The sequence below is a fragment of the Myotis lucifugus genome, unplaced genomic scaffold, assembly GCF_000147115.1.
Source record: "Myotis lucifugus unplaced genomic scaffold, Myoluc2.0 scaffold_4, whole genome shotgun sequence".
Lineage (NCBI taxonomy): Eukaryota > Metazoa > Chordata > Mammalia > Chiroptera > Vespertilionidae > Myotis > Myotis lucifugus.
This window is the reverse complement of record NW_005871052.1, coordinates 17,400,321-17,425,831: the sequence shown is the minus strand read 5'-3', so window position 1 is coordinate 17,425,831 and position 25,511 is coordinate 17,400,321. Positions and strand designations below refer to the sequence as shown.

Here is a 25,511-nt window from a genome sequence, read left to right as displayed (position 1 = left end):
GGTCCCAGGGAATGCGGCCGCGGCCCAGGCCTACTAGTGTCCACCTGGCCAGGTGGGGGGAGGGGCCGAGCAGGGGCGTGAGGAGGTGCAGGATGAACCAAGATTCAGTGCAAAAACGTGCTGAAGATCCGCCGCGAAGATGAACCATCATAAGTACCGCAAGCTGGTCAAGAGGACCTGGTTTTCGAGAAAAGACCTGAAGCGCATCTGGCTGAAGGCAGGCCTGAAGGAAGCCCCTCCCGGCTGGCAGACCCCCACGATCTACCTCAGGGGCAAGTGAGTGCAGGCGCCCCTGCCCCGGGCGCTGCTGCTGTTCTCTTGTAATAAAGGTTGACGAGCTCCGCTGCTCCTGCTGCCTGGAAAAAAAAAAAAACAGGTTTAATTAATGCTTGCCTTGCCACCAGTTCTATTTATCATTTATAAATTTGTCCAAGGGTTCAGATTTTGAAATTACACTGGTATTGACTAAAATCTGTTCATCATTGTCTTTGAGCAGGACCTTTGAATTTTCTGTCCCTCAGTTTCCTCATCTGTTAACTAAATAGAACTTTTTCAAATGGTTTCTTATGAAGACTCTAAAATGGGAGTTAATGGGTATGAAATGTCTGGCCCATAATCAGGGGTCCTCAAAGTACGGCCCGCGGGCCACATGCGGCATGCCGAAAACATTTATCCGGCCCCCCGGGTGTTTTTGCCACTGCTGCCTGACCTGCTTAGCAGCCGACTCATCCCGGGCCTGCAGTGCGCATGTGTGGAATGTCTGAGGGACAGTGAACTGGCCCCCTGTTTAAAAAGTTTGAGGACCTCTGCCCATAATGGACAATAAATAAAAAAAGAAGTACATTTCTGATACTTTCTCCAATAGTGATATTCTTTTCCACTTCTGTTTGGGGTCCCTTGATGGCATTGTGAATGTAGCTAGTCAGAAAAATATTCCCAAGGACTTTGAATTAGTCTCACCACAGAGAATCCCTTTGGTCAGGGCAAAAATTGACCTTCTCTTCTCTCTAGTCCTCTAACTGAGAAGAGCCTTAAAATAAATTCTACAGGCCAGTAGTTCCTTCTAGTACAGCAATGTGGAGGAAAATAAGCACCCCCAGATGCCCTTTTGCAAGCCATCCAGCCCTGTTAGTCAGAAGCTAAGAATAACCATTGGGCTTTTGGCATGACCTGCTTTGTGGTTTCCAAATCTCTAAAGAGTTACCCAGGATACCATCTTCTGGGGCAGGCCTTAAAAATCCCCCTTTATGTTAATCTCTCAAACCCATCCTCCTACTGCTCTCCAGTGATTGAATCAACTCCTTATGCACCTGCAAGACCCTCACCATTCAGAGCCCTAAGACCTTTGCAAAGTGATAATTGCCTATTTTCTAAATCTTAAATTTCCTTCTCTGCCTCTGCATAAATATGTGGTGCCTTACCTCAGCTTTCTGGCCCATTCCCATGTATTTCATCAAAAGGTACCACAGCCCTAGCCAGTTTTGCTCAGTGGATAGAGCATCAGCCTGACACTGAAAGATCCTGGGTTTGATTCTGGTCAAGAGCACGTACTTTGGTTGCAGGCTTAATCCCCAGCCCTGGTCAGGCCGCATGCAGGAAGCAACCAATGGATATGTCTCTCTCACATCAGTGTTTCTCTAGATCTGTCTCTCCCCTTCCCCTCCATTCTCTCTAAACAAATCAATGGAAAAATATCTTTAGGTGAGGATTAACAATAACAATAAAGGTACCACAGGAAGGTGACACACGTAAACGCCAGTAGTAGAATTCTCCCACAACCACATCAAATTTACAACTAAAATACAGAACAACCATCATTTAGAAACACCTGAAATCTGACTGAATGGAAGTTCTATAACTAGAGAAATAAAGAAGGAAGCACATTGAGACTAGTAGGAGGGGCAGAGGCGTAGAATGGACTGGTACCACACCCACGTGTGGCATGTTTTTAATTGGGAGGGATATCTTGGCTGAGTAGAACTCCCGTGAGGAGCAAGCAGTCCCAGCCACACACCAGGCCCCCAGCCCAGGATTCCAGAGCTTGGAAGAGAAGTCCCTGTAACTTTGGGCTGTAAAAACCAGTGGGGATTGTAGTTGAGTGACAGGGAGGCAGCCAGAGACCCAGACAGGTCCTCTTATAGTGCCAGTGCACAGATGTCTTCGGATTCACTTTCTCTGAGTTCCAGTGCTAAGGCAGCAGCTTGAAAGAATCTAGGGAGATACAGGGATGAACTAAATTGTCTGTCATCAGGGCAAGAACTGAGAGGCAGCTTTCTCACAGACAAAAGTGCTGGGAACTTCCCCCAACAGAGCTGACTGGCAGGCACCATATCTGAGTCTCCATCAATTGGTAGAGTGGTCTTGTGTAGTAGGTATCCTGTAGAGCCCAGTGGCTCAGCCTCCCTAGTCAACTCAGTTGGGCACTCTAGGTATGCCCACATTATTTGCCCCACCTTGGTGACTCCCTGAGATCCTGCCCCACCCAAGCTGTTTGCAGTGTCTTTTCCATATGAATGGCATGTTCTGGCTCAGGCTTCAGACTTTCCTAAAATCTCTCAAACCAGCATCAGCTGGACTCAATGTGCTCTATACTTCTCAATAAGTGGCCAGGACTGACACTAGCAGCAACTTGACAAGGTTCACAGCTTGGCCTCTCCTGGATACATACTAGTCCAACACAAGTAGCAGCCATCTAAAGATTGCTCTGTAGCTTGTGTTGGGTGGCCCCAGGCATGGCATAGACAGTGGCTGACTTTACACCTCTCAGGAGGCCCAAGAGCCAGTGCAGCTGATGGAGTTTCAGACCATGCCATATTACAACTCTATCACATCCATGAGCAACACACTAAAGGGTTGGACTTGGTGAGCACCAAAGCCCCACTGAAGCAAGTCCTGCTACATAAGGGTGTCGTACACAGCAGCTCTTCCATGGTAGTCACAGCTGGTCCTCACAGCCAATTGGTATGGGGGTAAATTCCTCCCAGTGATGCCAACAGTATTCAAGGCTCAACTACAACAGGATAGTGCACGCAAATGACACAGAGGCATACCTAGAGTGCCCAGATCAGGCGATTAAGAAGGCTGAGCCAATAGGTCCTACAGGACACCTACTACACAAGGCCACTCTACCAATTCCCAGAGATGTAGCAGCTCTACCTAATACATAGAAACAAACATAGGGAAGCAGCCAAAATGCAGACACAAAGACACATGTCACAAATGAAAGAAAGAAGAAATCTCCAGATAAAGAACTAAATGAAATGGAAGGAAGCAAACTATTAGATACAGAGTTCAAAATAATGGTTATAAGGATGCTTAAAGAACTTAATGAGAATTTCAAGGATTTTAGTGAGAATATCAAGGAACTTACTGAGAATTTTAAGGAAATAAGTGAGAACATCAAAGACATAAAAAAAGGACCAGTCAAAAACGAAGGATACACTAACTGAAATGAAGAATACTTTACAGGAAATAGTAGAGTAGAGCATGCCGAGGATGAAATAAGTGATTTGGAATATGAGGAAGCAAAAAACACCCAATCAGAAGAGCAAAAAGTAAAAAGAATCCAAAATTATGAAGATAGTGTAAGGAGCCTCTAGGAAAACTTCAAGTGTATCAATATTCACATTATGGGGGTGCCTGAAGGAGAAGAGAGGGAGCAAGAAATTGAAAACCTATTTGAAGAAGTAATGACAGATAACTTCCCCTACCTAGTGAAAGAAATAGATTTACAAGTCCAGGAAGCACAGAGAGTCCCAAACAAGAAGAACCAAAAGAGGCCCACACCAAGACACATCATAATTAAAATGCCAAAGGTTAAAGATAAAGAGAGAATCTTAAAATCAGCAAGATAAAAGCAGTTAGTTGCCTACAAAGGAGCACCCATATGACTGCCAGCTGATTTCTCAACAGAAACTTTGAAGGCCAGAAGGGAGTGGCAAGAATTAGTCAAAGTGATGAAAAGAAAAAACTGACAACCAAGATTACTCTACCCAGCAAAGCTATTATTTAGAATAGAAGTTCAGATAAAGAGTTTCACAGACAAGAAAAAGCTGAAGGAGTACATCAAAAAAAAAACCAGTATTACTTAAAATGTTAAATGTTGAAGGAGAAGGAGAAGGAGAAGGAGAAGGAGAAGGAGAAGAAGAAGAAGAAGAAGAAGAAGAAGAAGAAGAAGAAGAAGAAGGAGAAGAAGAAGAAGAAGAAGGAGAAGAAGAAGAAGGAGAAGAAGAAGAAGAAGAAGAAGAAGAAGAAGAAGAAGAAGAAGAAGAAGAAGAAGAAGAAGGAGGAGGAGGAGGAGGAGGAGGAGGAGGAGGAGGAGAAGAAGAAGAAGAAGAAGAAGAAGAAGAAGAAGAGATCAAAATATGAGCAATAAAATAGCAATAAATACATATCTATCAACAATTGAATCTAAAATTCAAAATGAACAACAAGGAATCTAATGAACAAAATAACCTGATTAATAAAATAGAACCAGAGGCATGGAAACATGAAACAGACTAATGAATCTCAGTGCAAAGGGGTGAGAGGGGCAGGAAGAGATTAACCAAAGAACTTATATGCACATTTGCTTTACACAGGGACCTATGGTGAAGGCCTGGTGTAGGGCAGGATCTGGATCTGGGTGGAGGAGGGTAATGGGGGAGGATACGGGAAACATCTTCAATACTCTCAAGGATAAAGATCTAAAAAAATAAAAAATAAAAAATAAATGCTTTTACTGCCCCCCCCCCCAGAAAAAAAAGGTACCACAGGACTACCCACATGGTCTTAAATACATCAAGCCCCAGAGCTCCTGAAACAATAGGTGCCCCCTGTCCCCTTCTTCTCATAGGAACCCACTATACTAGAGCTCTTGGAATTCCTAAAAACATCAAAACCAATGTTTCTCAACAGGGATGTTGTTGACGTTTTTGGAGGAATATTTTTTCATTGCACAGGAAGTTCCCACATATTGGAATATGTTTAACATTCCTGGCACCTGTCCACTATCCTATCTAATAAAAGAGAAACATGGTAATTAGCCGTACCTCCGCTACCCTTCCCATTGGCTAATCAGGGTGATATGCAAATTAACTGCCAGCCAAGATGGCGGCCGGAAGCCAGGCAGCTAGAAGCGAACATGAGGCTTGCTTGCTTCAGTGACAGAGGAAGCCAACATTACCCATTCCCCGCCTGCCGCTGCCAGCCTCTGAGCTTGCAGTTTGAATCATTGTTACAAATATAGAAGCTAAAAAAAACCCCCAGGAACCTGCTTTCAGCTAGCTGGGATCTCAGAGCTGAAGTTGAAACAGTGTTTCGATTATAGAACCCAAACAAACCAGATACCTGCTTTCAGCAGCCAAGGTCTCAGAGCTGGAGCCAAGCCTCAGAGCTAAAGCTGGCCCAGAATAAAAAAAAAAAAGGAAAAAAGGAGCGGTTGGGAGCTTCAGTCACCCGCCAGCCTGAAAAAAGCCCTCAGCCCTTCACCCAGAATGGCCAGGCACCCCAGTGGGGACCCCCACCCTGAAGGGGGTGTGACCAGCTGCAAACAGCCATCAGCCCCTCACCCAGGCTGGCCAGGCACCCCAGTGGGGACCCCCACCCTGATCCAGGACACCCTTCAGGGCAAACCAGCCGGCCCCCACCCATGCACCAGGCCTCTATCCTATATAGTAAAAGGGTAATATGCCTCCCAGCACCGGAATCAGCAGAGCCGCGAGGCCTCCCGGCACCGGGATCAGCGTGACAGGGGGCAGCGCCCAAACCCCCTGATCGCCTTGCGGCTCTGTGTGTGACAGGGGGCGGGGCCACAACCTCCCTATCCGCTCTGCTCTGTTTGTGATAGGGGAAGGCTCCCCAACCCCCTGATCAGCCCTGCTCTGTGCCTGATAGGGGGGAGCTCCCCAACCCCCTGATCGCCCTGCGGCTCTGTGTTTGACAGGGTGCGGCACCCCAACCCCCCCCCCCCACAGGCCCTGCTCTTTGTGTGACGAGGTAGAGCCATAACCTTCCCATTGGCCCTGCCCCGAGTGTGACAGTGGCGGTGCCCCAACCCCCTGATCGACCCTGCTCTGTGGGTGATAGAGGGCGGTGCCCCAACCCCCCCCCCATGGGCTCTTCTCTGTGTGTGACGGGGTAGAGCCATAACCTCCTCATCGGCCCTGCCCTGAGTGTGACAGGGTGCAGCGCCCCAACCCCCTGATCTGCCCTGCTCTGTGTGTGACAGGGGGCGGTGCCCCAACTCCCCTATCGGCCCTACTCTGTGAGTGACAGGGGGAGCTCCTCAACCCCCTGATCGGCCCTGCTCTGTGAGTGACAGGGGGAGCTCCTCAACCCCCTGATGGGCCCTGCTCTGTGCGTGACAGGGGGGAGCTCCCCAACCCCCTGATGAGCCCTGCTCTGTGCAAGACAGAGTACAGAGCCCCAACCCCCCTGATGGTCCCTGCTCTGTGAGTGACAGGGGGCAGCGCCCCAACCCTCTGATTGGCCCTGCTCTGTGCGTGACAGGGGGTGGCGCCGCAACCTCCCCATCGACCCTGCCTTGAGTGTGACAGGGGGCGGTGCCCCAACCCCCCAATCGGCCCTACCCTGAGCGTGACTGAGGGTGGCATCACAACCTCCTGATCTGCCCTGCTGTGTGCATGACAGGGGGCGGCGCCCCAACTCCCCAATCAGCCCTGCTCTGAGCCCGACCAGGGGCTGCACCTAGGGATTGGGCCTGCCCTCTGCCACCCGGGAGCAGGCCTAAGCCAGCAGTTCATTATCTCCTGAGGGGTCCCAGACTGCGAGAGGGCACACCCGGGCTGAGGGACCACCCCTCCCCCCCGAGTGCACAAATTTTTGTGCACCGGGCCTCTAGTATACCAAATAAAACTCCAGTCACTGTGACAGTCTAAACACATTTTAGCACCCAATATGGAGACAGTAACTCTCTAGTTGAAAAACACTAATTGCCGTTAGCCTCATTAAGGTACTAGTAATAAGGAGACTGAAGCCCAAAGAGAGAGACAAGGAATCTGAGCCAACCCATTTGCTGATTTCTCTTATATCAAACCCTATCATGAGCCCTGCATTTTTCTTTGTTCCTGACCTTTTTGGGAAACACATATAAGGGTAATGAGCTTGAACTCTACCTGAATGACCTTTGGTAAATTACTTAACTTCCTTGAATCTCATTCTTCTCATCTGTTGAATGGTGAATAGTATGATAATGGCACCTTCCTATATGTAATTTATTGAGCACTTAAGAATTGCCAGGCACCGTGCTCAGTGTTCTCCAATTTTCATTTCCTCTCTTTTACTCCCACCTACCTCTGCTCTCCTGAATTCCATTCTTGACCCCATGTTCCCTACCTTCTACTCTATTTCCCTTTCTTTCCTTTTAACTATTTCCTTATTCTTTTTGCCCTTTCTCTCCCTTTTCTGTTCCTATCTTTTCTGAATTTCTTCTGTTGCCTTTCTCCCCATCTTTCCCTAATTTCTCTGTTCTTGGGGCTTGTAGAAGTGTTACAGCAGTCCTGCATGCCAGGAGCATGATATCAATGGTAGGTACAAAGACTGCAGTGTTGTTATCAACAGAGTCCTGGAAGTACAATAAAGACCAGAACAGATCCAGGCCCCAGAGTCAGCAGATGTTATTAAAAAATTCTCTATATTGAAAGAGCTTGGAGCAACAGTGTTTTGGTCAATTGACTTGTGCTACTACCTAAATACTTCTTTCCAGTTGTGCTCCAGTCAGAATTGAATATTCCTACACCATCCACCTCCTTCCCCCTTTCTTTAGGCCAACCAAAATTTCTCTGAGATAGAGTGTTGAGCTTCCATCTACCTAGTGCCAGAGATACTCAGGTTGTGGACTATGGTAGTGGTTTGGGAACTAAAATATTAAACCACAACCTTCAGTCACAATCTGGGAGGTCTTTTTCCTTACCACTTGTCACATTCCTTTTACTTTTTCCACAAGATATATAATTTCTCTCTCTCTCTCTCTCTCTCTCTCTCTCTCTCTCTCTCTCTCTCTCAATTTATAGAGTGCTGAAAACCAAGAATGCCTACCAGCTAGAGGATGCTGTATTTTCTCTTAGAGGCTTGCTATAGACCAGTGATGGCGAACCTATGACACGCGTGTCAGAGGTGACATGCGAACTCATTTTTTTGGTTGATTTTTCTTTGTTAAATGGCCTTTAAATATATAAAATAAATATCAAAAATAGAAATCTTTGTTTTACTATGGTTGCAAATATCAAAAAATTTCTATATGTGACATGGCACCAGAGTTAGGTTAGGGTTTTTCAAAATGCTGGCACACCGAGCTAAAAAGGTTCGCCATCACTGCTATAGGCAGTCATGGAAAAGAAAGCTTGCTTCCCATAAGAAGCTTGGCCACTTCCCTATATAATTTATAGGTGATAATGTGATGATCTGTTCATAAGTCACTATAATGAAAACAGCTCACACTGTTTATAACTCCCAAACTGTAGTAAGGAGCAGCCAATATATGAGGATTAAGCTCTTCCTCAGCAGGGGACCTTTACATTGAACATTCAGAAACACTTTCTGGATGATTTGATAAACATTGGAACTCATTTTGAAGGGACAATGGATGAATCTCCTTCCTTAGGAGCATTTAAATAAATACTTAAATTTTTTGTATGGGAAATGGCATTCAAGACAAGAGGCAGGGAAATTGATAAGATGAACTACTACTATAGTCACTTAAAAATCTTGGTATCCTTACTTTAACACTTGATTTCTAAGTTCTGTCTCCTATAAAATCTCCAAGTTGTGATACCTGGAAGGCATGTTCTTGCTCTGGATGTAGCTAGGTTATTGAAAATATAGTCAGAGAGACCATGTGCCTGGCCCATTTTGGTTAGACTTGTCTGTCCCTGTCTCAGGAAACAGGAGGGACACAGGAACTTGGAAGTTCCATGTGTTTACCCATATCCTGACCAGGAGAGATGAGTAGTTATCAGGATGTCAGGATTTTTTTTTTTTTAGTGGGGGAATATCAACCTTGTTTCTTGCCATTGAAGTATTAACAAGAGGAACACCAAGCTCTTCTTGGAGAACCTGGCGAGGGGAGATCAACGAGAGACATTCTCTTGGACTTGTTATAAACCTTCCTCATTTCTCCTCTTCCTCTGTGTGTCTCTTTCTCAGGTACCGCATGCATAAGTCCCGGATGTACAGCCAGTGTGTCCGAATGAGGCACCTCTCTCAAGAGTTTGGATGGCTCCAAATCACCCCCCAGGAATTCCTGTGCATGAAGGCACTGCTGCTCTTCAGCATTAGTAAGTGCCTGGAGGGGTAGGGAATGTCCTTGGGGGCCTAGGGGCTCAGAGAACAGTTGCTTTTTTCATTAAAGTGTTATCAGCTCTTGGACATTTCCCTTTCGTTTTCACCCTTCCCACTCCATTCTCCCTTAGCATGATTTTGCTTAACAAGGATAAATTTCATAGATAAAGACCAATTTCATTGCTAAAATTCATCCTCCATTAGATTTCCACCTATCCTGATCCTCTCTTTGGGATAAAACCTTTTGGCTGATTGTAGCAGACCTCTGAAGTTTTCCATACCTTCTACCATAGAATCAGGCAAGGCCTACCTTATATTTCTTGCAGGGCAGAAGGGACTGCCTCCTAGAAAGAACTTCCTCCCCTGCCAACAAGAGAAGGTCTATGTAAATAACTCAGACAGGGTTTATTTGGCATCCAAAAATGTTTCTGTAATGTCTCTTCTAAGCAGAGTGCTCTTTTAGCTGATAAATGAGTCAAAATTAAGTATTCAAAGTTATGTATTTTAATTGTCTAAATCAGAACTACTCTGTGGATAATGTAAAATCATAGGTCCTAAGAAATGTGATAAGAAGACTAGAAAAAGGAAAGGTTAAGCACATTGTATGTATTTGATGCTCTTCAAGTTGGGTCCAGCTAGCCTTTCCCCTAAGACCTTTCTGGCAAACTGAAGGCCCCAGACATACAGACTTCAGCTGCAGGAAATCAAGTAGATGGTTCCCTCCCTGTGGGGTGGGTGTCAATTTGTGGCCAGAAAACTTGGTGCTTTATCTAATGCTCCTTTGTGGGCATGCTTCCCCTCCCCATTCTGTCTTCATCCCACATCAGTTCCAGTGGATGGGCTGAAAAATCAAAAATTCTTTGATGAACTTCGAATGAACTACATCAAGGAACTTGATCGTATCATTGCATGCAAGAGAAAAAATCCCACATCCTGCTCAAGGCGCTTCTACCAGCTCACCAAGCTCCTGGACTCTGTGCAGCCTGTAAGCAAATGATGGAGGGTGCCTTGTCAGGGAGAGCTGCCTGATAGAGCCAAATGATAGTATGTTCTTCTAGGGTCTGGCACCACCTGTTGGGAGGTGCTTCCATACTCCTCTTACTTTGAGTGTGGTCCAGGAAGAAAATGCAATGGAGAAGAAATGAACACAGGTCACGATGTCCCAGCTGGATGTTGTGAAAGAGGTGGAGGAGTTGAGAACAGAACAGTTGGGACTCAGGGAATGGGCTTAGACCAGATAAGTTCTCTGGGCAGACAAAACAGACCTGGATGTTTTCCCCCTCTTCTTTGAGTCATGAGTGTGAGTTTTTGTTCATACACCGTTTGTGTTTCTGAGTGTGTGTGTGTGTGTGTGTGTGTGTGTGTGTGAGTTTTTATGCATACACTGCGTTTCTGAGTGTGTGTGTGTGTGTGTGTGTGTGTGAGTTTTTATGCATACACTGCGTTTCTGAGTGTGTGTGTGTGTGTGTGTGTGAGAGAGAGAGAGAGAGAGAGAGAGAGAGAGAGAGACAGAGAGACAGAGAGACAGAGAGACAGAGAGAGAGAGGAGCCCTGGGGAAGAGGAATACTTAGTCCTGAGTCAGAGAGTTTACAATGGTGTAAGAGATCTCTTGGGAACCCTCAGTGATTCCATGGAGGTCATTTAGAGTGCACGCGCGCACACAGACACACACACACAAACACACACACACACATGACCAAGAATAGGAAAGGAGAAAAAGCAAAGGTGGGAGTAAGAGCCTGATAGAAGTCAACTCTTTGTCAACCCTTATTTCTTATTTCCTCCCTCTCTTATTGTCCCCCCTACAGATTGCACGAGAGCTGCACCAGTTCACTTTTGACCTGCTAATCAAGTCGCACATGGTGAGCGTGGACTTTCCAGAAATGATGGCAGAGATCATCTCTGTGCAAGTACCCAAGATCCTTTCTGGAAAAGTCAAGCCCATCTATTTCCACACTCAATGAAGCTTTGGAAGCCCCCATTTCCTCACCCCACCTCACTCCCCTTTTCAGATATCTTCTGCCTGTTATAACTCTGCACTATTTCTCTTCTGTGCCTTGGGGAATTTCCTCTATTGATGTGTAGTCTGTCAAGAAGACGTTCCTGAATCCTGTTTGCCAGACTTTTTTCTATTTTCCTTCTTTCTTCCCCGCCCCCACCTCCCCATCTGACCCTCCCATGGCACTTTCAGACTCTGCTCTCTGCAATGAATGTCTCTTATCTGTGTTTTGAATGGTGTTATATTTCTTTAAATCTGTGATGATCCTCATGTGGACCAGTGTCAAGTTGTGCTTGTTTATAGCAGTGTGCTGTGTGCCAGCCACACAAATGTTTACTCACTTAGTGCCACGGGAAGTTTACGGAGCTAAGAGTATCTGGGAAAACCAAAAGTCAAACAAACAAAGAAACAAACAAAAACCAAAAAAACTTGCTAGGATATTTTTTCCTTTCAAAAATATAAAAACAAACAAATCCCCAAAGACGCTAACAGTGACTAGAATAAGGTGAGCATTACAAGACCATGGGGAGTCATTGCTATTTTTCAAAACCCTCCCTCCCAGAGTTTCTGCAAAAAGCTTTTTCCATTAGAGGGCAGGATGGCTCCAAAACTGAGTTGGGGGAGGGGAGAGACAGATTTAAGACAGGACAAAGAGGACAGCTAAATCACCAATATCTGCTCACAGTCTTGGTCCCTGAGGTCTAGACTGCTCAACTGCAGTGCAATTCATTGTACTGAAAGTGTTCTTCTTATTTAAAAACTTGTCTGCATGTGAATGCCTCCCCCACTCCAATCTCTTTCTCTCACCCTCTGCCTCCATGCTCAAATTGACTTTCAATAGCTTTCCTAAGAACTTTGAACAAATGTTCTCTTTAGGCAAAACTTGGCCACTTCCACTAAAGAGTAAGACCAGCAAGAAAGAGAAGAGAGATCTGACTTTTTGGAAGGCCCTATTCAGATCCAGGTCTGCTTTCCCACTTATGGGCCAAGGAGGAACTTGGGGCTGTAGTTAGAGGAAAAGGAAGTGGTGGTTTGGCTCTTCTCCATTTAGGACACTGAAGAATTGATCCCTCCTTGCCCCCACCTTTAAAAGACCTGAATGCTTTTAGCCTGATTCCATGCTGAAGGTTCCTCCACCCTCCTTCAGTGTTTTGTGGGTCTGAACTTCACCAAAAACAGTGGTGAAATTTTCCCACTTCTCTAGACATGTTCATAGACTCTTTGCTAAGAGCCCCCATCACAAAGAAGGCTAACAAGGAGCAGATTTAACATTTATTTCTAAATGCAGTAGACTCAAAGTCTTCTTACCAAGTATCTCTCATCAACTACCAGATCTTCTCTTCATCCCTTAGACAAACTGGAAAGAAGGCATCAATAGATTGGACAAGCTTGGCGACTTGCCTTTGTCCCCCAGAGATGGTACCTTCCTACCAAGTGGAAAAATGCCCATTTTCTCCTTCAGTGCAGCTAAAGGGGCAACCCATATTGGGGTTAAAGAGAAAATTCATTCAGTTACCAGGCTGGGAAGAATGGGGCACTAGAAGCAGAAACCCTGTAAATGCTCTCCTTGCCACTCAGCATATTCACCTGCAGAAGTCATGGGAAGAAGAGAGAAGAAAGCAAGAGGAGACTGACTACTAAATTAAGAGGCAAAGTTTAAAGCCAGATGGGTACCATCTGGTGAATTTACTCCTCCTCCTCCTCCTCCTCCTCTGCTGCAGATTATGTGCTCTGACTTTGACCATACTCAGCCAGAATCCCCACCTATGTTGCTGCCTGTCAGTCAGAGGGAAGCTGAAACACTGAGATGACAGGACCATGGCCTTTTTGCAAAGTTCTGGTTGGTGTGGCTCCAATGGGCTGCCACCCATGAACTCAGGGTGTGTTCCTGGGACACTGGTTTCATATAGACATTTGGCACACCTCTATTCTGTTGACTTTGTTCCCTAATCCCAAGTGAAGAGGGAATGCCCAACTACTTTCTCATCTTGGCCACTTAGCTCTTTAATTCATCTGCTAAACTCAAGGAATTAGAAGCCAGTCAACAAGATGCCCATTTCAGTTGGTTCACTTTACTTGTTGAGAAGATAGTTTCTGAGTGATCTGATATGATCTACATGGGTTTCCTCCCCTGATTTCTGTGTTGATATTAATAGCCAAAAGAACTTGCAAAAACAGTTTCTTTAAATAACAAGGGAGAGAGGAACCTAAGATGAGTGATATACCAATCCAAGACTGCTGGATAAAACTAATACTGGCAGGTTGTCTTTCTGGCGTAAGATAGACAAATTCTGGTTTTCTTTGTTATTACACTATTTGGCTTATATAAGTTCACAGGATCACTTTTTGCTATTTTATTATTTTTTTAATATATTTTATTGATTTTCTACAGAAAGGAAGGGAGAGAGATAGAGAGTTAGAAACATCGATGAGAGAGAAACATCCATCAGCTGCCTCCTGCACATCTCTTACTGGGGATGTGCCCGCAACCCAGGTACATGCCCTTGACCGGAATCGAACCTGGGACCTTTCAGTCCGCAGGCCGATGCTCTATCCACTGAGCCAAACCGGTTTCGGCACTTTTTGCTATTTTAAACAGAAAAAAAAATACACCACTCTTTTCAGTTAAACTAGATTACATTTTAATAATTTCTTTACATCTGTTTTGAAATGATCTTCACTTTTTATGGTACATGGATTTGATATTATCATTCTAATACCTCTTCTTGTAAAGACTAGAGTCTCTCCTTTCCATTTCCTGATTATCAAATTTTTCATCATTAGAGATTTCTCAATTGTGACTATTGTCCTTATGAATATGTATGCTTTCACTTGTGAAAGCCAAAAATCAGTGTAATTAAAATCAGCAACAACTGGATTACTCTAAATTTCAGGATGGCAAGAATAGGGAAAACAGCCTACACAAGGCTTTAGGCCTACTGCTTTTGCACTGGGGAGTCTATGAGAAAAAGTATTTTAGCTTGGCTTTGTTCTCTCAAAGATGAAAGGGGGATTTATGCTTTCTTTTGGTAATTGATGTTTCAGCCAATGTAATTGGCAGAAGTCTCATTTTGCATGCACTCTACAAACAGTGTTGATGTGGTTGGTACACTGTGCTCACCCGTGAAGGATTGGCCAATAAGATCCACTCACCTGGTGAGCTGGAAGATGAAGATCACTCATCAGACAAGTAACTATCTCCAAAGAGGCTATTTCTAAAGAGGTTTGCAGTGTTCAATGGGGATGGAGAGTGAGGAAGAGAAAAGAAAAGGGAGCACCGTAGAAGAAGGTCTTGTCTGTGTGGGCAGCAGACCGCTGCCAGGGTCACAAACTCTGTGGTCAAATAAGAGAATTGTGTGGCAATTTCAACTTTTGTTCATTGGGCAGTTTGCCCAGGCTTAGTGTCTGAGCTGAAATGAGGGTTGGATTCTACGTTCCATTGATTTTCTATGCCACAAACAGTGTCATCATTCTTGGAAAGCTCATTATTTTTTTAATGAGAAAGATATTTTAAAGGATTCTGTCATATCTTTGAAAAAGAAAATCAGTAATACATATATATTTTATATATGTTCACTGGCACTAAAAAAGAAAAAAAAGTTTCCTTCCATCCCTCTGTCCTTTAAGTAGTTCAGGTTTGAGAAATAATGTGGTGATGCTAAAGTCCCTCTCTGTCCATCCTTTATTTCTAAATGTACATATGCATATATAGCAAGAATAATTCTGTTTGTACTTTAAGAGAAAGTAGTTCTACCATCCACATGATACTACCAATTACACAAATGACCTAACTTTGAGCTTCAAGTAGCTCCTGTTTGTTTCATTAGCACAGCACAGACATGGCCTTGACCTCTTTTCTCCCTTGATATTTAGCAGAGTACAAAAGCCCAAGCCACTCCCTTTAACCCCTTCCCAACCTTGTTCCAGAGTTTCGCCTTATAAGATTCTTTCCAGACAACTCAGTAACTATGCCTGCATGTTTCCTGCATGGCCATGAGAAAACAGGTGGCTGACTACTAATTATCCTGTGCCAGTTGCCCAAATGAAAGGTCACTGAGCCAAGGAAATGGCCTTCATGCTCAACCCCCTATAGGGAGTCATGAGAATCAGGAATGCTAAAGCACAGGATCAAATCCCAAAGTTAAAGTCAAAATAAGCCATTTTGCATGTGCAATTTCTTTTATAGATAGTTATGTTCTCATTGCTGCCTTTTATAGGCAGTTCTGTTCTCATCGCTAATCTCTTTGAAAATCTTTGAAAGATGTTTTAAAAAAGACAAAGAGTTGAGAGCATCACATTATGTAACCAAAGATTACACTGTATCTGCTAAGATACCAAAATTTTTAAGGGCAGGGAGGGAGTAAACATTGGTGCCTCTTTGGTAAGCTATCCAAAGACTGACTTATAAGAGTTCTGTGGGTTTCCCCCACACACAATATACATGTTTAGAACAGTAGAAAATAATTTTGAAAAAAAATAATTGGGATTATGGGTTCTTAACTAAGAGATTTTATAAGGAGAACTAGCTTTCCTTTTCTCCACTAGTTGTTCAGCAATTCTTTAAAGGTCCATAATTGCATGGTTGGAAATGGAACTGTATTGGCCACTGTGTTTGCTAGTGCCCATTGTAGTTTATCTAAAGATGTGAATCCTTGCTGATAAAGAGAGCATTTAAAGGACTAGATTTTGCACTAGAGGGACAGCAGGCAGGAATCCTCATTTCTGCCCACTTTGGAAGACACAAAAAAGTTCTCTTCAGCTTAGGGCAAAAGGTTGAAATATATTGTACATGAGTATTTGTATCCATGTTTCAAAATTGAATTGTAAACATAGATATAATGTGTTTTGATAGCTTTACCTTTCTCTGCTCCTTTATATTTGGTTCCAGGTCACAATTCATACCATGCATTTGTGAGAGAGGCTGCAGTTCCATTTTGGAAGCTCTATAAAAACATAAAAGTCACCTGGGTTGATCAGATAACTAAGAGATCACTGCCCCTGTTGGGGCCTGATTCCAGGCCTTGCAAAGGAGCAGAGGTGGGGAAGCGGTATGGTACATGATATATTGCACTTTACTAGCCCAAGACTGATGAATGTTTAAAGGGTGGTGAAAACTCATTGGAACTGACTGGGGAAGGCCCAGACTTGGGGCCAAAGGTCCATCAAAATGATTAGTCAATGGCCCCCTAATGGGACCTAAGCATTTGGAAGAAGGAAAGACATTCTTTGTTTTTCACCATCCTTGTGAGAAAAGGGCAATTTACTGCACTTGGGAACCTGGAGCAAGTGCTCTGTCTTTCACATAATTTACTCACCTGCAATTGAGGTGCTCTTGCTACTGGGTGTCTGTGTACTTTAATTATGGTTTTGGATATGTTCTGTAAAGATTTTGACAATGGAAATGTGTTTTTATCTGTTAAAAAATTGTCAATGTACTATAAGTTATATCTCTGTAGGTACTGGTCTGTCTCTGCCCATAGGTAAGGATATTTTTCTTCAATTAAGAGATTGACACTGGGGTCTATTGCTCAAAGCCTCCCAACTCTTAACCATTTCTAGGTGAAGGCAGAAAAATTCACGTTATTCACCCCTCTTCAGACACTTCTGCTGAGGCAACAAAACACTTGCAATATTACCACCCACCAAAGTAAATGGTAAGTATTTGAATTTAGCAGGTAGACTCTTAAAGGTAGAACACCCTTTGACTCAGTTTCAATTTATCCCCATTTGGTTTGGCCAGAAAGTCCATAATATGTATTGATTGGTTTCCAACCCCAATTCAGTATAGCAGAGGTGCTGGTTCCATTCTGTATCCCACTTGTCTCTCAGCCTCTTATGGAATTAAATTAAAAGCTATGAATTAAGTGGCCCTTGTGGCTTAAAATAGTTCCCACATGCACTACTTAACAAGACTGTCATATAGCTGCAGATTCCATTGGCCACCAAAGACTGGAACACACACACATACCCCAAAGAAAAGAAAATTATGATATGTTGCTGCTTCTCTGGTGGTGCCCTCTCTGACTGATGCTTCATATTTTTGGACTATGTTTCCTGAGCAGCAGAAAAGGCAAGCCTGCAGTCTTTTCCAACCTTGGTCCTTGGTGCTCACTCTATGGCAATGAAGTGCCTGTGGGGTTGGCCTATCCCATAAGCCATTCAGGTGATGAGAATAGTCACCTTTGGGATGGCTCAAGCTAAAAGAGAGTCCCTTCAGAACTTAGTGACACCCTTCTGCTTTCTCCTAGACTGGAACATCGGTTAGGGAGTGCCTCGACATGACATTCTTGTGCTGTCCTTGAGCTTAATTTGGCAGCAGGAGGGAGCAGACTATGTAACCAGATGTAAGAATTAATTTAAATATTGAGGGAAAATAAAGAAAAAGAGAAAACATCATATAAAGATTTTTCAAAAGAAACATTAATTTTGATTGAAACTTGTTTTAATGGGGCTTCAGTTCTCACAGCGGCACTTGGCCTCCACTGGGCAGCAGGACCAGCCCCAACTGCTAGTGTTCTGTTCTCTTTTTGTAATCGTGGAATCTTTTGTTGCTCTAAATATGATTAAAAATGACAGAAATTCATTTGTTGTAATGCATGTGTGACTCTGGGTTTGTCTCTGTCTTTGCTTTCAGAAGTATCATCCATTGTATAAAATATTGGCTTGCTGGTCTGCCAGCTTAAACTTGGCTACAGCCCCTGTTGTAGCTGCAGGCTCTAGTTGTTGTTAACAAAGAGACTCTAGAAAAGCTAATGTCCTCTTATCACTATTGTTAATTTGTTAAAACATAAAACAAGCTAAAATTTCAGATGAATGTCATCAGAGTTCCTTTAATTAGCTGTTTTTATTGTCTGTCTTTATTGAAGTCACGAGTTGGTATCATGCCCAGTGACCTCTTATGATGCTACTTTCATTTTCATATACATAAATTTTTTAATCTTTGCACAGGGGTTATAAACTTGACCTGTGTTGGCCTTAGCATAGGTTGACTTGGGACAACTAAAATATCAAAGGGTCTAGGCTAGAAAGCACAAATAGACACTAGTGTCCCATTATAATCTCTCATAAAAAACCCTAAGCTTGTCAGCCAGAAAAAAGCCACACAAAATCTAGCTGTTCACCCTCATCCTCATCTTTGTGGGAGCATAAAATGGGTATGGGCTTCAACCCCAGTTCTTGTCAAGCTTCAGATAAGGAACAGGCACGTTCACATCCTCACTGTTTTTCAGAGGTCATATAATCCTTGACCACCCAGGTAAAATTTGATCCATCATTCTTTTGGGTTTTCAAAAGTTCAAGTAAGCTCCCCTCCTATCTCATTTCAGTGTGGATAGTTATGATATCCCAAAATGAATTTCTGGACTTGAGATACAAGCCATCAATGTGGTATAACAGATATATTAAGGAATAATATGAAAAGTCTTTATGCCTCAGTGTCCTCAACCTATAATAGGGGTTGTCACAGTACCTCTCAACTGGACTGGGTTGGGGATTCAGTAAGAATGTATGTAGCCCAGCTGTTGGGTTTATTTCTCTGGCTTTGCTCCCTGTTTAAATGCCAGCATCCCTAAGAGTGATCCCTTATTGAGCCATGTGTTTCACTGATCAACTCAGAGTGGTTGGATTTCTCAGCATGTTCCTGCAAACAGGGCTTTATGGACAGAAGCAAGCAAAAGATTCTTAGCATGTATGTTTGTGTGTGTTTCTGCAAGAGAATATGTAGTTTTGTGGGTTGTATGTGTAGATTCTTTTCTCTTGGACCTACAAACAGTGACCTAACAGCCACCCTACTTGGTTTCATTTACTGATCAGCCCCTGCCTTAATTAAAAAGGTAGTTAGCATCCCCCATAGATTTTTTTAAGGAGTACCAAAGCACACAGGTCAGGGAGACAACAGCTAGTGGATTAAAAAGAGCCTGGAGGCAGGAGTCCTATATATGAGCTAGTGCAGTGGTCGGCAAACTCATTAGTCAACAGAGCCAAATTTCAACAGTACAACGATTGAAATTTCTTTTGAGAGCCAAATTTTTTAAACTTAAAATATATAGGTAGGTACATTGTTATTAACTTAATTAGGGTACTCCTAAGCTGGCCTTTGCTAAAAACGTCCTCAATGTGATTGAGGTACGTTCTCTGAGGTCGACCCCTTCCAACTCTCCCATCCACACTCATATTGTATACTTGTTTCAGATAGACGAGTGTGGATGGGAGAGTTGGAAGGTGTAAACCTCAGCAAATGTACCTCAAAACAATGTACCTTCCCCGTGCTGCGTATCCCGCGGCCCGCCTGCGCCGCATCTCCCATCGCCCGCCTGACCTAACCAACACCCCCCACTTCTTCTAAAGCCCCTTCTTCAAAATAGACTCACCCAGGCCGAAAACCGACTTCTGCGCATGGGCGACAAAGTTTCAATCGCACTGTACGTGCACACCCACACGTGGTATTTTGTGGAAGAGCCACACTCAAGGGGCCAAAGAGCCACATGTGGCTTGCAAGCCTCGGTTTGCCGACCACTGAGCTAGTGTATAACTATGATTCTGACCTGCTGATATGATGTTTGGAAACCAGCTTTCCTTTCCTGGACCTTAGTTTTCTCATATATGAAATGAGTCTGTCTGAAGGTATGAAATAGGACTAGATGATATGGGAAGCCTCTTCCAATGTGGACACCGTGGTATTGCAAACAGCATCATCTTTCTTAATCATGATATAAAGGGGAAAAGAAAGGGCCATTTGCTATCCTGAGAACATTAAGTTTTTGTTTGTTGTTCATACTCAACAACCCCCTTCAGTGCTCACGGCCCACAGGTAAGGAGGCTGAGCAATGGTTCAAGGCTGCAATGTACTCTAGCATGGGTCCACTATGAGAGGTCCACAGAGAAGGGCCCACCATTAGGACATGTAATTCTGAAACTAGAAACTACATGTTTGTACTCAACAAAAATTTACTGAACACCTACGGGGTCAAAAAGACAATTGAGTTCTGTGTAATAGATGCTGTCAACCCCTTGATGGATGGGGAAAAGCCTCAACAATGATCTCATAAATAACAGATATAAATAAGAATTAAATAAGTCACAGTCCATGCTTTCAGTGAGTTTACAGTCTATTAATTGCTTTAGGCCAGGCCCATCTGGGACTACAGCCTATCACACCCATCCCTAAGGCATTATTGGGCTAAGCTTTGATTTATTTTTGTTTCCTTTTATAACTAGAAGGGGTCTTAGCTCCTAACCCCAAGTTTTTGTTCTTCACATGAGGAAACAAGGCCAAAAAACTTATTTAATGTTATTGTGAATTAGGACCTGTGACAAGGGACTAGTCCTAGAATATTCAGCTCATGGTCACTTTATGTGCCTACAGGTGGCATGGTACATTGGCAGAGCACATAAGCACCTCTACTATCCACTTTCATACTGGCTCAGTGTCCTGGTGAGAGAACCTCCATTTCTTATCTGTGGTTTTCATATATTGAGCCCAAGGGTTCTCTACTCCATACACAGCACCTACTTCACCTATGATCCACTCTCAGAGGTTTATGTTTTGTTTTGTTTTTTGCATGCAACTACAAGAAAGGTTGAGAGAAGAGAATTATTGAAAGTGATACAGTATGAATTGCAGAAGCAATGAGAAACATTTAAACAGAACATTTAAACAGCACACTTAAGTATGAAAACCTAATTTTTGAGAAAACAGGCAGATGCAGATGATTCAAATTCTCAGATTCTTATGTCACCATTTTTTAGGCCATAACTTCCCCATCTTCCCTCAATTTTTTTCCCAGGGTGCTTCAAGCAAGGAGAAGGCTATTTGGGGAATTTACCAACCAGCAAAACTATACCAAATAAGCTGACTACCAACCAGCAAAACTATACCAAATAAGCTGACTTAAGCCAGATTATATGAAAACATTCCCCTCCAACCCCATTAGGTCACTTCAAATATCAGACCAGAAAACAGGCTGGCAGGGCAAGCAGATGCTGAGAGACACATTCCTTGGGCAGTGATACTTGTCCTCAAAGGAAACAAACTCTTTTGATACTTATACACTGTGCCAAGAGGGGATAATGCCAAGGTTGAACTAACGTTTAGGAGAACCACACCACTTCAAAAGACTGCAAGAGCCCTAACCAGTTTGGCTCAGTGGATAGAGTGTTGGCCTGCAGACTGAAAGGTCCCAGGTTCGATTCCGGCCAAGGGCATGTACCTTGGTTGCGGGCACATCCCCAGTAGGGGGTGTGCAGAAGGCAGCTGATCGATGTTTCTCTCTCATTGACGTTTCTAACTCTCTATCCCTCTTCCTTCTTCTCTGTAAAAAATCAATAAAATATATTTTTTTAAAAAAATACTGCAAGAACTCTTCACATGGGCACAATATCCAAACATCCCCTCATTTATTTTTGCAATCACTATGTATCCCACAAAGGAACAAGACAAACATGGTCTCTGTCCTCATGGAACTTGCAGTCTAGTGGAAGAAACAAAGAGACATATAATTGTAATAAAGTGTAATGAGTGCTATATAATGTAATAGTTACAGAAGTTCAAAGTCTTATTGGAGTGCAAAAGAAAGATGCCTAACATAGTCTAGTGAGGATTTCAAGTAAGGCTTCTTAGAGAAGTCTAGGTTGTAGACCAGGTTGGATGAAGATGGAGTTGAGGTTGGGAAAATGGCAATTCATTTTTATGCAAGAGATGGCAATCTTTTAAGGAAAACTACAAATAGTTTGGCCTGAAGGAAATGTTTAAAGAAGGGTGTGACTGTGAAAAAGGATGGTAGAAAAGGAGACACAAATAAAGTCAGTGAGGGCCTATGTATTATACTATAGAGTTTGTCCTTTATCCCAGGGTAAATGCAGAGGCATAAAAATTCTTGTCAGTATTTCAATTCTCAGAACACATGATCTCACTTGAATTTCATAACATTTTGAAGAGGCAGACAGGTCATGGATTAAGCCCATTTTGCAGAAAGGAAAACTGAGCCTCAGCATAATGAAGTTATTGGCCCCAAACCTGCTCCTGAATAGTGACCCTAAGTCTATATGGAAAGCATGGAATCTTCTAATTTCCAGTCTCAGGCTTCTCACATTAGACCAATCCATCAAAGACCTCAGGATCTGGTACAATTCTTGGAATGTGTTCAAGAGCATTTGTGGTGACAGTATACTATCCCATCTATACCTGCCATGACCTTTTTGGGCCAACACTAGCATGAGGTTCCTGGATGGCAAACAGGGCATCCAAGAGAAAAGCAGTAGCATCATCTTAAGCGGTAGTGCAAGCTGTGTGGAGCCAGCCAAATTGGTGCTCTGTGGCTGTGGGAGCCTCATTCATTCATTCATCCAAACAAGAATTCAAAAAAATGCTGGAGAAGAAGAGACAACATTACATTTTCCTAGAGGAGAAGACATCAGACTTTGGCCTTGAACAATGAGATGAAATTACACGGGAAGGAAAGGTAGTTGAACAGACAACCAAAGCAGAAAGAAGAGCAGAGATAAATTCCCAAGAGGCAGGAAAGAGTATGGCTTCTGCTTTGGTACAAAGAATTGAAGATAAGGCCCACTGTGAAAAGCTTGTGTGTCCTGTGAAGAAGTGGAATTTTTTCTGTAGTCCAGTCATCCTCAGTTGCCACATATTAAAGATAATGATCACATGTGTGACATACTTTCAAGGGAGCCTCCAGAGTTATATGCAATTCCTGACACACAACTATCACTTCACCCCTTTTTCTTCCACTTAAGTAAGAAAATACAAATATAAGTGAGACTGACAGTATTAAAAGGAAAAAAAATTGGACCTCCTATAGTACACTTTTAAGAAAATTAACCACCAAATTTAATGTTTAGGATATTACCAACAAATCATTCTCTATTCCTCACAACTGAATACAGAATACCAGTTAAGATCACTATGGATTTTAAATAAAACTGCAACACAATTAGTTTTGGGAGATGGAAACTATGCCAAAACATATTGTATAAGAATATAATAAAGTGTAACACAGAGGTTGAGTCAAGGGAATCTTACTAATAAAAGTCTAGGTGGGCCTTAACTGGTTTGGCTCAGTGGATAGAGCGTCAGCCTGTGGACTGAAAGGTCCCAGGTTCGATTCCAGTCTAGGGCATGTACCTTGGTTGTGGGCACATCCCCAGTAGGAGGTGTGCAGGAGGCAGCTGATTGGTGTCTCACTTTCATCGATGTTTCTAACTCTCTATCCCTCTCCCTTCCTCTCTGTAAAATCAATAAAATATATTTTTTTAAAAAAAGTCTAGATGGTCCTCATGCTGTCATACCATCACAAGATGGCTGCACGCACAGTGGAGGCTGGGCCCGGCGGCTGCTCCGCATGGCTTCCGCCAGGGTTCCTGTGGCCCTGCGCCCACCACTGAGGTGGGACCCCCAGCTCCGGCCTACCTCTTTGAGGCAATCCATCAAGGAGCCCCAGATAGGTGGGCAGGACCTACCTCTTTGGGGCGATCGATCTTGGGGCTCCCACACTGTGAGAGGGCACAGGTCAGACTGGAATATCTCCCCAAGTGCATGAATTTCATGCACCGGGCCTCTAGTAATAATAAAAAATGTACTGAGCATTTACTATGTGTCAAGAAACGCTAAAGATAAGCTCTTTATATTGTGTCTTACATAATCCTCACATCAACCCTATGATTTGAGCACAATTACTCCCATTATATAGATAAAGAAACTAAGACTCTGACTCAATATTATTTTTGGCCCAGACCCAAGGTTACTTCTAAGTAATAAAGCCTGAACTCAAACTAAAGTATGTTTGTTTGCCAAAGTCTACGATGTTGATCACTGCACTATATTTTCTTTTTGAAAGCTGGTTGAGTTTCTCAGCCTTTGCAAAAAGGCCCAAGAAACTAAAAAACAGGCACCATTATAAATAGCAATAAAAAAGGAACGATATCACATTGAAATTTCTTCACATTCATCCACTTCAGGAGTGATGGCAATGTCTGGTTTACATTAGCTAATGTTCTCCACAGAGCAGCCACCTCCTCCCCAAATTTCAGAGTTGTATTGGGAGAAAAAAAAAGGTATTCTCCAGCCCTACAATCTCCCAAGAGTTTTGCCAAGTCTTGCATTTCTTTCCTGTCTCTGGTTAAAGGTACCTGTCGTACAGCAGTTCACCAGGTGTTCAGAAAACCTCTGAGCATATTTGTCTATAAAGGCAGGCAGGAGGAAGAGCATTGTATCAGGAATCAGTATACCAGCTCTTGCCACTGACTAGCAGGTAAACGTGACCAGGCCCCTTCTCGCTTCTGGGCCTCATTCTTCCCATCTATACATCAAGGTAGATAAGGACTAGGCTAGTTTCTTCCAACTCTAATGTGTCTTCTTGAATTCTGTTAAACTTTTTTCTAAAACCAGAATTTTGTCAATCTGCAAATTTCCAGTTTTATCTAACTCCAACCTATAATCTTACACTACATTTTAGAATCTGTATTATGAAAAAGAGTAATGATATAATTTGCTCTACTTGTGAATGTTTCATCACCAGCCTCCTTGACAACACACCCAATATTTCATTGCTTATTGTTCCACAACAACCTCTAGCCCAAAGTATGCCATCTTACCTACCATTCATACATACCTGTCAATCTTGATGGGAGTATATTTCTACTAATGCTTCTTGGGCCATTCTGTACCTGGAAGATTTTTATATGGGTCAAAGACCCTGCTAAATATATCTCCTATCCATAATAAATGTGTACAACTGTGGCTGTTTGTGAAATCTCTGAGATGGGGGTGGTATGGACTTTTTAATTATCTAAGTCAGGAACCAGCATATAGGCAATGCTACTAGGTAAGTACTAATGGACAAGAGACCAGATCAAAGGCCTCCCTTTCAAAATAAGGCAATGCAGTCTACTAGCCTTTGTTTATGTGATTACCTTCATATGAAATGCTCTCCATTTCTGACTAGGCAAATCCTTCAAACCCATTAAGGTTCAACTCAAGTGCAATCTCCAGGATGTTTTATCTGATTGCCTCAACTGGAAATGAGCTCTCTCTCCTTTAAATTTATAATCTCTTTCCCCTAAATCCAAACCACTAGTTTGGCTTACAGTTCATTATAATAGCAACCCACTGCCATTTATACCTTACAACACTTTGATATCCACTATCTCACTGGAGACTCACAGGAACACTATAAAACAAACAAACAAACAAAAACAGGGGAAAATGTATTAATATCACAGTTA

General features: G+C 43.1%; 1 protein-coding gene and 1 non-coding gene across 2 annotated transcripts in view; one reads left to right on the top strand and one right to left on the bottom strand.

Annotated features, from left to right (window-relative positions):
• AR (androgen receptor) overlaps positions 1 to 11,389 on the top strand; it is a 293,861-nt gene extending 282,472 nt beyond the window's left edge. The window contains exons 6-8 of the mRNA XM_006082935.3: positions 9,145 to 9,275; positions 10,107 to 10,264; positions 11,089 to 11,389. Of these exons, the coding sequence (XP_006082997.1) occupies positions 9,145 to 9,275; positions 10,107 to 10,264; positions 11,089 to 11,244 (445 nt within the window). The 3' untranslated portion in view covers positions 11,245 to 11,389. The remainder of the gene's footprint in view (positions 1 to 9,144; positions 9,276 to 10,106; positions 10,265 to 11,088) is intronic.
• An 8,663-nt stretch (positions 11,390 to 20,052) lies between these two features.
• On the bottom strand, positions 20,053 to 20,183 carry LOC111823058. The gene has a single exon (XR_002826047.1). It is a non-coding gene; the product is annotated as a small nucleolar RNA SNORA42/SNORA80 family (small nucleolar RNA).
• Positions 20,184 to 25,511: the final 5,328 nt, after the last annotated feature.